Source organism: Bidens hawaiensis, unplaced genomic scaffold (assembly GCF_021521415.1).
Source record: "Bidens hawaiensis isolate Kalapana, Puna unplaced genomic scaffold, B.hawaiensis_p1.1 tig00029607_1, whole genome shotgun sequence".
Classification (NCBI taxonomy): Eukaryota; Viridiplantae; Streptophyta; class Magnoliopsida; order Asterales; family Asteraceae; genus Bidens; species Bidens hawaiensis.
The window spans coordinates 78,337-91,866 of record NW_027494903.1 but is presented as its reverse complement, the minus strand read 5'-3'; the positions used below and the strand labels follow the sequence as shown (position 1 = coordinate 91,866).

General features: G+C 34.9%; 1 protein-coding gene across 1 annotated transcript; it reads left to right on the top strand.

The window, feature by feature from the left end:
• The first annotated feature begins 9,113 nt into the window (after positions 1-9,113).
• LOC143579131 (WD repeat-containing protein 55-like) lies at positions 9,114-13,286 on the top strand. The gene is made up of 16 exons (XM_077062521.1): positions 9,114-9,143; positions 9,328-9,438; positions 9,548-9,580; positions 10,167-10,231; positions 10,342-10,429; positions 10,503-10,575; positions 10,672-10,778; positions 10,862-10,904; positions 10,987-11,043; positions 11,185-11,261; positions 12,055-12,103; positions 12,233-12,279; positions 12,358-12,431; positions 12,601-12,656; positions 12,734-12,857; positions 13,042-13,286. Exons 2-16 carry the CDS (start codon positions 9,344-9,346, stop codon positions 13,110-13,112), a joined length of 1,059 nt encoding a protein of 352 aa, XP_076918636.1. The 5' UTR covers positions 9,114-9,143; positions 9,328-9,343; the 3' UTR covers positions 13,113-13,286.
• Positions 13,287-13,530: the final 244 nt, after the last annotated feature.

Sequence of the window (13,530 nt, the reverse complement as noted above, 5' to 3'; positions counted from 1 at the left end):
AATTTCAAGGATTTAGGGTTTGGGGAGGGTTTCCCATTTCCCTTTTCTCTGCCATCGACATACACACACATACACTATGTGTGTGTGCTTTATTTATTTTCTTTTTATTATTTTAACTTTGGGTTTGCCCGGGTTTAGCCCCTATTGTTTCATTACTTGACACTTGGCTCCAAACTTCTATACACAAGTATGTGTTTGTTGATAATAATGGCTAACTAACCAGGTTAAACCTTAGCCTAGATACTTATTTCGGGTTTATATTAAACTTTAATATTCCAAAACCGAAATATTAAATTTTAATATTTTTGGGGTGTTACAAGTCTACCCTCCTTAATAGGGTTTCGTCCCCGAAACTTGTTTTACGTAGTTCTTCGGGCAAAGCCAAAAAAAACTTTCATTTCCCATACTCGATTGAGCGTTGATTAACATTCAATCACTTGATCAGCTTAACCTTAGAAATGTGATACATCATTTTACAACATCTACCCTTCCAATTCGCTAGTTTTAGGTTAGTTTGACTTCCTTGAGTCCAACTTTTCATACTTACTCTCGGCATCATTTACTTTTGGTCAGTTTGACCTTTTAAGTCAAACTGTTTATTCAAACTTATCACAAATTTAGTCTAGTTTCAGTTTGCCTTTCTAAGTCAAACTGTTTATGCAAACTCATCACATCATTAGTATAGTGTCAGTTTGACTTTCTAAGTCAAATTATTTAAGAAAACTCATCACATCATTAGTATAATGTCAGTTTGACTTTCTAAGTCAAATTGTTTATAACACGTTTATTTATTAGTTTTTATTTTTCTTTACATATCATAATACACATTTGACCATCTTCATTAACAAGTGGTTGATCTCGATTCTCGAGATTAACCCGGCTTGTTAACTCGGTTGTATTCCCGTCCCTTGGATCCCATTCTTATTTATTTTATGTTTGTTAAAATGTTATTAACAAACTCTCCCTTACATTCCTATTTCTCTTTCTAGGTTTCATTAACTCTATTGTGTTAAATTGACAAATGAAATGGTTTCTTTTACCATTTTCTTTTAAGCGAATACTCATACTCAACTCTCGCTCCTTTTCAATTCATTTCATTATTTTCTTTTTATGTTGTCTGATGAATCATTAGGCAAAAATTTGGAATTTTATCTATATGTGGTGTGAACCCATAGGTTCCTCCTCTCTTATCTATGCCACGTGGGCCCATACTAGTCATATAGACCCTTACCCCCGATATAAAATTTGGAGGTTTTTGATGACTTCTATTGTCATCTTGTTTTCCATATGTCTCGTTTTAGTATGTATGGTGTCATCGCACCCATGACATACTTTAAATCAAATCATTTCCTTTTTATTTTCAAGGGTGTCTTTTATGATTTCGTGACCCCTTCCTTTCTATTGCGCCTATTAGTGCGTAAACGTGTTTCTTTTATAAAACACTCTCTGCTATATCGTTTTACTCCTTTCGTTTATCAAAATGTTAGTATTAATTAAAACCACTTTTTAATTAAACATTTTCTCTTTAACTTACCTCAATTCCTTTCACTAAGTAATTGATAATAAACAATTTGTTTTTAGGTTCATTTCAATTAACCAACACACTTGTCTTAAATCAGTTTGACTTCTGAAAATCAAATGGCTCAAGTTAGGTATATTTATCCATCTCCTTCTTTCTTTATTATGCATGACCCGTGCTCATGTAAATTCTCCCGTTGTTTATACATCCGTTCGTTTTATCAATTTTGATTATTGCAGGAATCATAGCCGATTCCCACACACTAGCCAATTCGTTGGTTAGCTACTTCTTTCACGTGTTTTTATCTTAAGGCGTGAACCTTAGGGTTCAACCCTTTTTTTTAATAACCTCACATAATTGTGTTTTTGGTTTTATTTCACCCTTTTTATTTCAAAATAGTGTCGTTTGTCATTACAACCAAACCGACCCGTCTCATAACATCAAGTATTACTCGACTCATACCACCCAATTCCTTTATTGGCTATTTTCACCTTAGGGGTTATCTCCCATTTTCCTCCAACCTCAACTTAAGTTAAGGCTGGACATTTTCATTTCTTTCTTTTCTTTTACTTTTTCTCGGTGTCATTTAGGGTAATTACCCAACTTGACCCGTTATTAATGAATTAAGTATTATTACCCAATTCCCTATTTTCTTATGTCAACTTTTCTCCGTGTTATACCAACCAAAACCGCATTTCTGGTTGGTGTTATGGATGAAAGGGTCTAGGTCCATTAACCTAGTACTATCCGTCATGCACGTCATTCACACGTTAATTCATTTATTATATGGGAGGGTCTAAGTTCAACAACTTAGTACTATCCTCCCTCACGTCCACATTTACGTTACTAACCCGCATATCATAACGACCCATCAATTTCCAACGGCCCATGTCCGTTGTTCTTTCAACCACCAAACATGACCCTATTAGATCATGAATGACATTCATCTTTTCCATTTATTCGGCAATACCTCCGCTTCTATGACCCCGCGGGTCATTTATACTTTGGTTTTACATGCCTTCTCGTCAATCATGGCCCTCTAGACCATTATGACTAACCTTTTACTTTCTTGGATCATTTATCCTTACGCGCGTCACACATCGTTCCTATGATTCCCGCAAGAACCATTGTACGAGTGTGCCCGTAAGGTTTATGACTCCAAATATCTTTTTTTTACCCCCACTCACTTACTACTCATTACATAGAATGTATATGTACTAGTTATAATCAACCCATCGTATCATATGCTTAACACTTACTTGGCTAGGGTAAGTAATCCGCACATGGTACGCACGGACTTATTATAAGCAATACATTACCTCCTACGTAAACAGATGTTCAGTTCGTATCCATTCCTTTTTATTATATTTAGTAAATACCTTATCTTGTTATCTTTAACATTATTAGATCTTTTATCGTTTAAGACGAACTATTCGTTTTCGTTTCATAGAACTCTTATGTAGTCACATTCGCTGATGTGATCATTGTATACCCTTACATTATTTTCTTTTAGGACATTACTTGGATAATTACCCATGCCCCGTTTCTGAGTTCCATTCTTTCTTTGTACATTTTCTATTCACTATTGTGAATAATGTACATTATTAACTTATTTTCTTTTGGAAATATCAACCTGAATGCTTATCTCATTCAGGTTTTCCAAGCCTTATTTATTCACATGCAATTATCAATTGCCATGTGAATATCACATACAACTAACTATCACATAAATTAGAACGCATACTTGGTTAATACTCGTTCCGGTTAACCTTATCTTTGCTTTATCAGTACCTTAAACCGTTACTTGGTTTAGATTTTCGTGAGCATGCTCTTTGTTATGCGCCCGAATCGTCCACCATCTCATTAGGTGGGTCATCTATTCCCCTTCATCTTAGATATGGTAATAATATTATTAAAACATATCTCATGTAATTAGTAACATTTTAATATAATGCTAGTTTGTCTTATAAAACAAGCCATTCTATAACACTAGTTAACACAAGTTACTTCTTTTCTAAACTTATATTTGGTTAAGCCTTTAGGCTACCATAACCATCTTTTACCAAATAGTTTGGGGGCAATGAGTTTTCCACAATAGCCCCAATCATCCTTTAGAACAATCATGCCTTTATTAAAATTGTTCAATACATATACTACTTACCGGATTCCATGATCAAGCCTCGAACCGAACATCCAACCGTTAACCTTTAGCTCTGATTACCACTTGTAAGACCCTAACTCGTTTAACAAGGTATTTAAGCATAACCATACACTTAATAGGACCCAAAAAACATAGGTATTTAAAACTTTACAATTAACGAACATTACACACTAATACTAAATTCAGATATCAATTTATTTTGCGGAAGCTTGCTCGGTTCGGTTGTGTTCGGCTCTTCGGCATGGCTTGATCTTCATCCGGGGTCTAAAGTGCATAATTACCTATCATACACTTTCATTCAAACGATTAGAAATCAAAGCATTTGAACAATATATATATATATATATATATATATATATATATATATATATATATATTTGTTATTTTATTTATTTATTTACTTTCTTTTTCTTCCTGACCCGGCCGTGTCAGAATTCAACCCGCACGGGTCACCAGGATATGCTTTCTTTCAGTACCTTTACCCGGCCGTGTCAGTTTTCAACCCGGCCGGGTCACCTGGGCAGGCTTTCTTTTCACCCAATTTGCATCCAAATATATCCAAAACCCATCCAAACTCAATTTAATCACTAGAAAATCGTGTATAACATATCTAAACCATAATCCATTAACCGGATTCAAATTTCTTAAGTTTTACGCTCCCTTTACCCGGTTTGCGTTTGCGTTTATTTAACTCATTTTGACATTTAAGCATTATAACTTAAATCATCCGCAGTCTTTTTATAGGTTTATTTCTCTACATTTACAACCCATTACCCAGGCTTATTAATCTCGTGTTCCACGCTTCCGTTACCCGGTATGTGTTTACACTAATTTGACTCAGTTTATGTTCAAGTACTTAAACTTGATTCTTTCATAATTTTTTTTCAAGAAACTATTCTTTATCAACTATAACCCATAATCCGGGTTTATTATTTTATGACCCACGCTCTCGTTACCCGGTTCGCGTTTATATTATTTACAACCCATTATCCGGGTTTATTAATCTCGTGTTCCACGCTTCCGTTACCCGGTATGCGTTTACACTAATTTGACTCAGTTTATGTTCAAGTACTTAAACTTGATTCTTTCATAATTTTTTTTCAAGAAACTATTCTTTATCAACTATAACCCATAATCCGGGTTTATTATTTTATGACCCACGCTCTCGTTACCCGGTTCGCGTTTATATTATTTACAACCCATTATCCGGGTTTATTAATCTCGTGTTCCACGCTTCCGTTACCCGGTTTGCGTTTACACTAATTTGACTCGGTTTATGTTCAAGTACTTAAACTTGATTCATTCATAATTTTTTTCAAGAAACTAATTTTCTTCAACTATAACCCATAATCCGGGTTTATTATTTTATGACCCACGCTCCCGTTACCCTGTTCGCGTTTATATTATTTACAACCCATTATCCGGGTTCATCATCCTTATTAACCACGCTTCCGTTACCCGGTTTGCGTGTACATCACTTTGACCCGTTTGGTTTACTTTTGTGAATACTATCATTTATGAGCAACCATTCTCACTTATAAACATTTTTACGACAAATACTTTGAATTAACAAGATTAGATAATTGAAATAAATAACGAAGCATATAGCCACGTACCTTAATCGCCGACCTTTGCGTGACTCCTTACCAGTTCTGCTTCCCGACGATTCATGTGATTTGTCTAAACACAATTCACATTATTATTAGCATATGCAAGCATTCAAGGCCCATTTTTCATACTAATCTATCAACCATTAGTATATCCCTTTTTAGTAGGATTTTCGCTGTTTAACGAACACGTGTTCTCTTAAACAATCCTTTTAGTTATCAGTGGCCATTTCTTGCATATCTTATCGTTACTTGTTGAACTTGTCGTTACCAACCGTTTTGGTTCGGTCGAGTTTCATAACACACCATTTAATTAGTCTAGCAATAATCTTAACATTTAAAGCTAAACTAACCACGATTCATATGAGGATTGAACATGAGTTCTTCACTCACGTCTCCACCCACACCCCTCATATGGGTTGTATCTCTAAACTTCAATTTCACTTTAATTTGTTCACTACTCATGTTCCATATAGTGATTATAACACATAACCATGTTCAATTTCATGTTACATTCTTAACCCATCACCAATCATACAACCCTAACTTTAAACATTAGGATTTGACACTAACCTTGTGTTTAGATGGTGTTAGGAGCTAGGGATCGTCAATCCCGTAGCCGAGACACCTCGATTCTTCATGGATTCGCCCAATTTCAAGGATTTAGGGTTTGGGGAGGGTTTACCCTTTCCCTTTTCTCTGCCATCGACATACACACACATACACTATATGTGTGTGTTTTATTTATTTTCTTTTTATTATTTTAACTTTGGGTTTGCCAGGGTTTAGCCCCTATTGTTTCGTTACTTGACACTTGGCTCCAAACTTTTATACACAAGTATGTGTTTGTTGATAATAATGGTTAATTAACCAGGTTAAACCTTAGCCTAGATACTTATTTCGGGTTTAATATCCCAAAACCGAAATATTACATTTTAATATTTTTGGGGTGTTACATTAAGTTTATAATTGTGTTTTGTTTCTAAAGCTTGATTATTCCTGAGTCACGATGAGCCGGACCTAATTTATGTCTCGAGGGGTAATCAGGTAAAGAAAATATTTTACGCGTCAACTTATTCACCAGCATGTGTTGCTGACGTATTTTCTAAACATTTTGTAGGTAATCAAGATTAGGATCTTGGAATGCTCGAAGTGCTTTGTTATCAGATGGCTCGGATAAAACTTGTTTCGTTAAAACTTATAAGAGATGTAATAATCTAAAACAAGTAAATGTTTCTTTTGTAAACTTTGACGAGAATTTTATACCTCGTCGTTTGGAAGCCACTTAAAGCTAATGTAATTATTATTTCCGCTGTAAACCTCTGATTTTTATCAAATTACAATTGTGGTACCAATATGTGTCATACGCCTAGGCTGTGGTCTGGGGTGTGACATCTATTTATAAAGGCTACGTGGCCACATACTAGAAATCATAATAAAAGTTCTGCAATGGACATTAGTTCCCGGAAAACCGTAATTGTGTATCTATGGCAAGTGGTACAAATTTAGAAATAATAGACGTTTCTGCTGAGATTGTTCAAGAAAACTATCTTGTAAGTCGGTCAAAAATTTATTAAATATTTTTAGAGTTAACGATTCACTAGCATATCGCTGACGTATTTTCCCCCCCACATTTCAGGGAAACAGATTAGCACATGTGGCAAGGAATTATAGCCATTCATGGAATTAGATGCTTGCAAGGTAGAGATGGCTCAGTGTTAAAATCATTAAACAATATTTAAACCTGATTTGTAAAATCAAACAAGGTTTATAAATCAAACACTCGAGTATTTATTATCTGAGAAGCTTTCCAAATAAATTAATATTTTATTATAAATAAAGACTTTCGCTAAATAACCCGCAACTCTGATATATTTACAAAACATGTACCAACTATTGGTCACACTCCTAGGCCCTAAGTCGGGGTATGACAGGTAACAGTTTTATAACATTTACTACAAACATGTTATGTGAACTCAATTTTTGGTTGGTAATTAGATTTTGTTAATCCTATTTTTTTTCATTGGTCAATAACAATCTCAAATGAGAATACATTTGCCGGAGGTCCAACCTTTAAAATTTTGTTCTCAATAGACCTCCGTTAAAAAAATACTTAACGACATTAAGTTTTGTTCAAACTTCAAGTTAATGTTTTAAGACTTTTGATCGGAATAAGAATAAGAGCCGGTTGCTGTAAACTTACCTCGAAATGATGCTTAAAAAGACGCTTCAATTTGGGTATTTGAACTTCCAATTACCAAAAATCAAATCGTTTGGGTACCAATTTGAGATACGTTTTACATCAATCATCTAATATTCTCTTTCTGAACAAACGTCCTAAAACATCAGTTTAAAATTCACATAAAAACTTAATATCATTAAGCTTTTTTTTTCAACAGTTGTTCATTGAGAACAAAATTTTAAAATGTGAGACCTTTAACAGATAAAGAAAATTTTCAGGTTTGGATTATTACTGACCAAACAGGTTTTAGAGAATTAAAAGTAATGGGTTGAAAATATAAAAACAAATAGACAGAATTACAATTTTTGTCCTTTAAACATATCTAGTGTATGGATTGGGTCCTTTAAAAACTTTACTTTCATTCTTTGTCCTTTAAACGATAAATTGTCTCGCCTTTTGTTCTTTAGACTAATGGCCATCCAAAAGATCAGTTAACTACTAGCATGTGTGAGGCACATAAGGGTATACAGGTAATTTCAACCTTAATATAAATAATATATAGATACTATTTCTATAAAAATAATTAAATACATCAACCCCATCACGACCATATTTCTTTTACCCAAGTCAACCAACATCACCACAACCCAGTTCCCATGACGACCCCTCATCGCAGGCCACCATCGCCACTACTGTGGATATCCACCGCAGAACACCAACTCCTCCGTCTTCTTTTGTCCTTCCTGAAACCTAAGCTCCATTAGCTACACCACCACCACCTCCATCTTTAGGCTACTAATCCTTGCTGGCCACCAACAACACCATCTTTCAGCTCTATCACCGAGGCCCAAAACCCATCTCAGGCCACCACAACCATCCGATTTAACCCGCAACTCCAACGCTCTAAATCAAATCCGAACAAGTCAACAGGCAACACTGCAATTAATGTCTCCTTCCCCCAGCATATCGTTAATCGAAGCAGCAAATGCAACAACATTCATACCTAATGTGTTATTCATCTCCCCCACCGTCACAATCGACCGCTTATTGTGATTAATGGATACCGGAGTATTGGCTGTGGAATATGATGAGGAAGGGGTAAACAGAGAGAGGTTCCAGTTGGGGAAGTTAATGCAAGGGCGAGATGATTGGGGTGTTGAACGGAAGTTCTTGGGTGGTTGCCGATGTGACAGAGAGGGTTGAAAGATGTGAAAATATTTTATGGTGATAATGAAGATTTTAGGTTTATTGATGGTAGGTACCGAAGAAGATGAAGTTGGTAGCAGGTCCAGTTCAGATTAATTAATTTGTATATATGATATTTTTTGGGTTTGTTTGTAATTTATTTTCTCTAAAACAAAAGGGGTATTTTCGCCATTTCTAACAAGTTAATGGTTAAATTACCTTTTTGCCCTCACATGCCCCAACTTAACTGAAAAAATGTATTGTCGTTAGTCTAAAGAACAAAAGGAGAGGCAGTTTATCATTTAAAGGACGGAGAATGAAAGTAAAGTTTTTAAAGGATCCAATCCAAAAACTAGATATGTTTAAAGGACAAAAATTGTAATTATGTCAAACAAATATAGTGAGCAACCTATAAATAATAATATATAATTTTATTTTAGGGTTTAGGGTTTACGATTATTGTTCCTGTGTCCTGCAAGCCTCTTCAAGGTAATAAGCTGCTCGTTCATACTAATCATCGTAAATTAACGCTTAATTTAATCATAATCAAACTTCACTAGCATAATCGCTTTATATGATGATCCAATTAACAATCATCATCACTCATATCTGCCAATTCGATTGATTATTTACATCAATTTATGTATATTAAGTTGAACAACATCTAGTGTAGTGTAGTGTTGATCTTAATGGAGATTAATTTGAAGAATATAGCATTCGACCTCGATTTTCATCCCTCGAACCAGCTTGTCGCTGCCGGTTTAATCACTGGCAACCTTTTCGTGTAAGTCTTCCCTTATTAATTTCAAATTATCACATTAGTTGCATTAATGTGCATATACTAAGCTCTTAAAACTGTTATCTAACTAATATTCTGTATGTATACCTTGCAGATACCGTTATGCTGAAGATTCCGAACCACAAAGGTTAGTCTATTTGATACCATGATCATCACATACAATTTAGGGGTGTAAACGAAGCCAAGCCCGAGGTTGATCAGGCTCAAGCTCGGCTCGTTTTGAGCTCTTTTTCTAAAGCTCGAGCTTGGATCGTCAGTTGTTTTTTCAAGCTTGGCTCGTTTATTATTTATTAATTAATTTGTATTAATTTTTTTATTATTTTATATTTTGCGAAAAACCATTAAAGAGCCAAACACGGGCTCAAGCCCGACTGTGAAGTGTTAAGTTGTTAACTTAAAACATAGATGTCCAATATAATTATATAGGTAAAAGTTAAAACTTAAAAATACATTAGGCTCATTTAGGATCGATGGGCCTAAACGAAGCTTTCCATACAAGGCTCGAGCTTGGGCTTGATAACTATACGAGCTTTATTTGAGGCTTGCACTTGGCTTGGGCTTAAAAAAGCTTGGCTCATTTCGAGCTTTTTATCGATCCGAGATCGAGTAGCTTGCGAGCAACTCGACTCGTTTGCGCCCCTACATAGATATCTATGTGAGAAAATTGTTTGATTTTGTGAAGTTTGGATTTTCTTTGTTTACTATTATTTTAGGGTCTTGAAGGTTTGCGCTCACAGTGAATCATGTAGAGCTGTTAGATTCATCAATAAAGGACGTGGTAATTGACATCATTGTTTATATGTTATGCGAAATTGATTGAATACTAACTTACTTCATTCTAATGAGTTAACTTAATGTTGTTTATTATTTGTTTATGTCTATTATCAGTAATCCTCACGGGTTCTCCAGACTGCTCTATCTTGGCTACTGATGTTGAAACTGGATCTCCAGTTGCTCGTCTTGAAAACTCACATGAGTAGGTGTTATTTTATAATTTTGGTTATTATTAAGAATTGATCTTTTGTGTATAATGATTATCTGTGTTGCAGGAGTGCTGTTAACCGATTGGTTAATCTCACAGAAACAACAATTGCTTCTGGAGGCGACGAAGGGTGCATAAAGGTTTCTTACTTGTTATATTTGTTTCAACGGCTGCTTAAAGTTCTGGTCTTTGTTTGCAATTCTACCCTTCAATGTGTGACCATAAATCCGTTGTAGGTATGGGATACTAGACAACAATCCTGCTGCAATTCGTTTCAAGTTCATGAAGAGCACATTACTGATATGACATTTGAACCCGATTCCATGAAACTTTTGGGAACAAGGTATTTCTTTATTTTTTGTTTTTGTGTAAACTTCTATTGTTGGAGATACTAATTTTTGACATTTGTAAATCTAACTTGTGTAGTGGAGATGGCACTCTATCTGTTTGTAATCTGCGAAGTAACAAGGTATGCGATTAATTTAATACAATAATTTATTTATTTTATTACATTTGTATGGCTATACATTTAAATTTACTTATTTATACAGGTTCAAACACGATCAGAGTTCTCTGAAGATGAGCCACTGTCAATAGTGATAATGAAGGTATGTTTAAAATGTAAACTATTCAATGCTCACAATAGCAGTTAGAAATAGGTCTCATTCTGACAAGGGACAATTGGTTATTAGAAATTTGATATCATGTTGTTTTTGCAAGTAACTTGTGTTTCTTGGTTAAATACTCAGAACGGTCGAAAAGTTATATGTGGGACCGAAGGCGGAAACATGTTATTATACTCGTGGGGATTTTTCAAGGATTGCAGGTAATCTATAATGCTAACGAGTATGTTTTAAGAAATATGAAGTTTCTCTTAGGTGCAAAATATTATTGCTAATGAGTATGTTTTAAGAAATATGAAGTTTCTTTTAAGTGCAAAATATTACGGTGTGCCTACATCCCACCCTCCCCAGACCCTACTTATAGCTTTGCTGTCGGTGGGATTTTACTGGGCATGATTGATTGATTGATTGATTGATTGGGATATGTTTGCTTAATGGAAAATTGGATTTTAATAATCCCTATTAAATGGTATTGGCCGATAATAATCCCTATTCGTTTTATCGCCACTGGCGGTCCCAAATTCAAAAAAGTTGGCCCCCAAAGGTCCCCCGTTAAAAACGACTTAACGGCGTTATAGTTTTTTCTGAATTTCAAACCAATGTTTTAGGGCTTTTGATCGTTAGGAGGATACGAGTTGATTGGTGTAAAACTTAGCTCAAAACAATGATCAAAACTACTCGATTTTGGTTTATTGTAAGTTCAAACACCCGAATTGAAGTATTGTTTCGTCATTTTGAAGCACTATTTCAAACTAAGTTTTACACCAATCGACTCGTATCCTCCTAACGATCAAAAGCCCTAAAACATTGGTATGAAATTCAAGAAAAACTATAACGCCGTTAAGTCATTTTTAACGGAGGACCATTGGGGGCCAACTTTTTTGAATTTGGGACCGCCAGTGGCGATAAAACGAATAGGGATTATTATCGGCCAATACCATTTAATAGAGATTATTAAAATCCAATTTTCCTTGCTTAATCTATTTATAATTCCAGTGATCGCTTTACGGCTTTTACCCCAAACCCTGTGAACCCCTTGTTAAAGGTCAGTTATTTACAGTTTTATTTTGGATAAAAGTAAACATCAGTCCATCACAATTAAAAACTTGCAAAAGAAATACCCATTTGTGTTTAAATTACAAAAGACTGATTTGCCCCTTGCCATATTCTTTAGCTTGATGAAGAGAGGGTTATTGCTGGAACTGATAATGGTCTCATTAGGTGGAAGAATTCTGTAATTATTTTGTTGAATTCAACGCTTATATAAGTTTTAAACCTTTTTTTTTGCAATGTGTTTAGTTTGGTAGGTATATTACCCAACAGAATAATTCAGCCAATTGCAGAGCACTCGGAGTATCCTGTTGAAGGCCTCGGTATGTCTCATTTGTACTTTTGTAGTATGGATACTCACACAATCTTGTATCTCATCTATGTTTTGTTCTTGTTTTGTTTCTGTTGAAGTCCTCGGTATGTCTCGTTTGTACGTTTGTAGTATGGATACACACAATCTTGTCTCTAATCTGTGTTATGTTCTTGTTTTAGCATTTTCCCATGATAGAAAGTTTCTTGGAAGCATATCACATGATTCGATATTGAAGGTGTGTTTATTTTTTTTTGCATTACTATGTTTTTTCATGATTGAGGAAGTTTTTAACATCATCATTTTCATTTGTAGATGTGGGATATTGATAGTTTAATTCATGATTCTGGAAAGAAAGTAGCCGGCAAATCGGGTTCTGACAATGATGATGATGACATGGATATGGATACCGATAATATTCCTCCTAAATCATCAAAAGGTAGTGTGTTTTCTTTGACAATGAAGTTGAAGCCAAGTATTTTATAAACTTATGTTTTTTAGGAAAATATAAACACAAGAACATATACACCTTGGCACAACTTTTAATCAAGATTCGCTTTCTGTTTCTTGTTTTGCCACACGTGTATTCAACTTCTTGTAATTTTGCCTTTGTGTTTCTATAGGTACCAAGAGGAAAAACAATGCAGGAGCTCGAGGGCTCGATACAACAAGTGATTTCTTTGCAGATTTATAGTTTATGTTAACGTGAACGTGCGAAAAAAGTACATCCTTCCAAATCCGAGACCATATTGCAAACTGTTTGTGACTTCGGATTGCTTTTTTTCCCCGTTAATTATTAAAATGGATTGCTTGTGTAGTCTCTTTTAATTTTGTTATGCATGAAACTTCCCTCCGTATATTTTTTTTTGTTATTTTAAATGCTCTGTGGCTGACGCGATTTTTGTTGAATTGCGTTTTGACCTAACATTTGGGTAGTAATATGGGTTGATTGTAAGGTAAATGGATCTGGGTTGAATTGAATTAGAAGAATTTTCCTGGACACTTCAAAAAGGGGGTGGTGATTGGTTTCTGGTTCAGGCTGGCTGGTTGGTATCATCCAACCTGTTGGATTAATTGTGTCTAAAAAGTGAACATCAAGTCTGACACACATG

Bases quoted from the DNA above. Each gene is read 5' to 3' on its own strand.
- LOC143579131 (XM_077062521.1), top strand. From the start codon at position 9,344: ATGGAGATTAATTTGAAGAATATAGCATTCGACCTCGATTTTCATCCC. The intron at 12,657-12,733 runs GTGTGTTTATTT...TTTCATTTGTAG, and splicing joins CACATGATTCGATATTGAAG to ATGTGGGATATTGATAGTTT. The intron at 12,858-13,041 runs GTAGTGTGTTTT...GTGTTTCTATAG, and splicing joins TCCTCCTAAATCATCAAAAG to GTACCAAGAGGAAAAACAAT.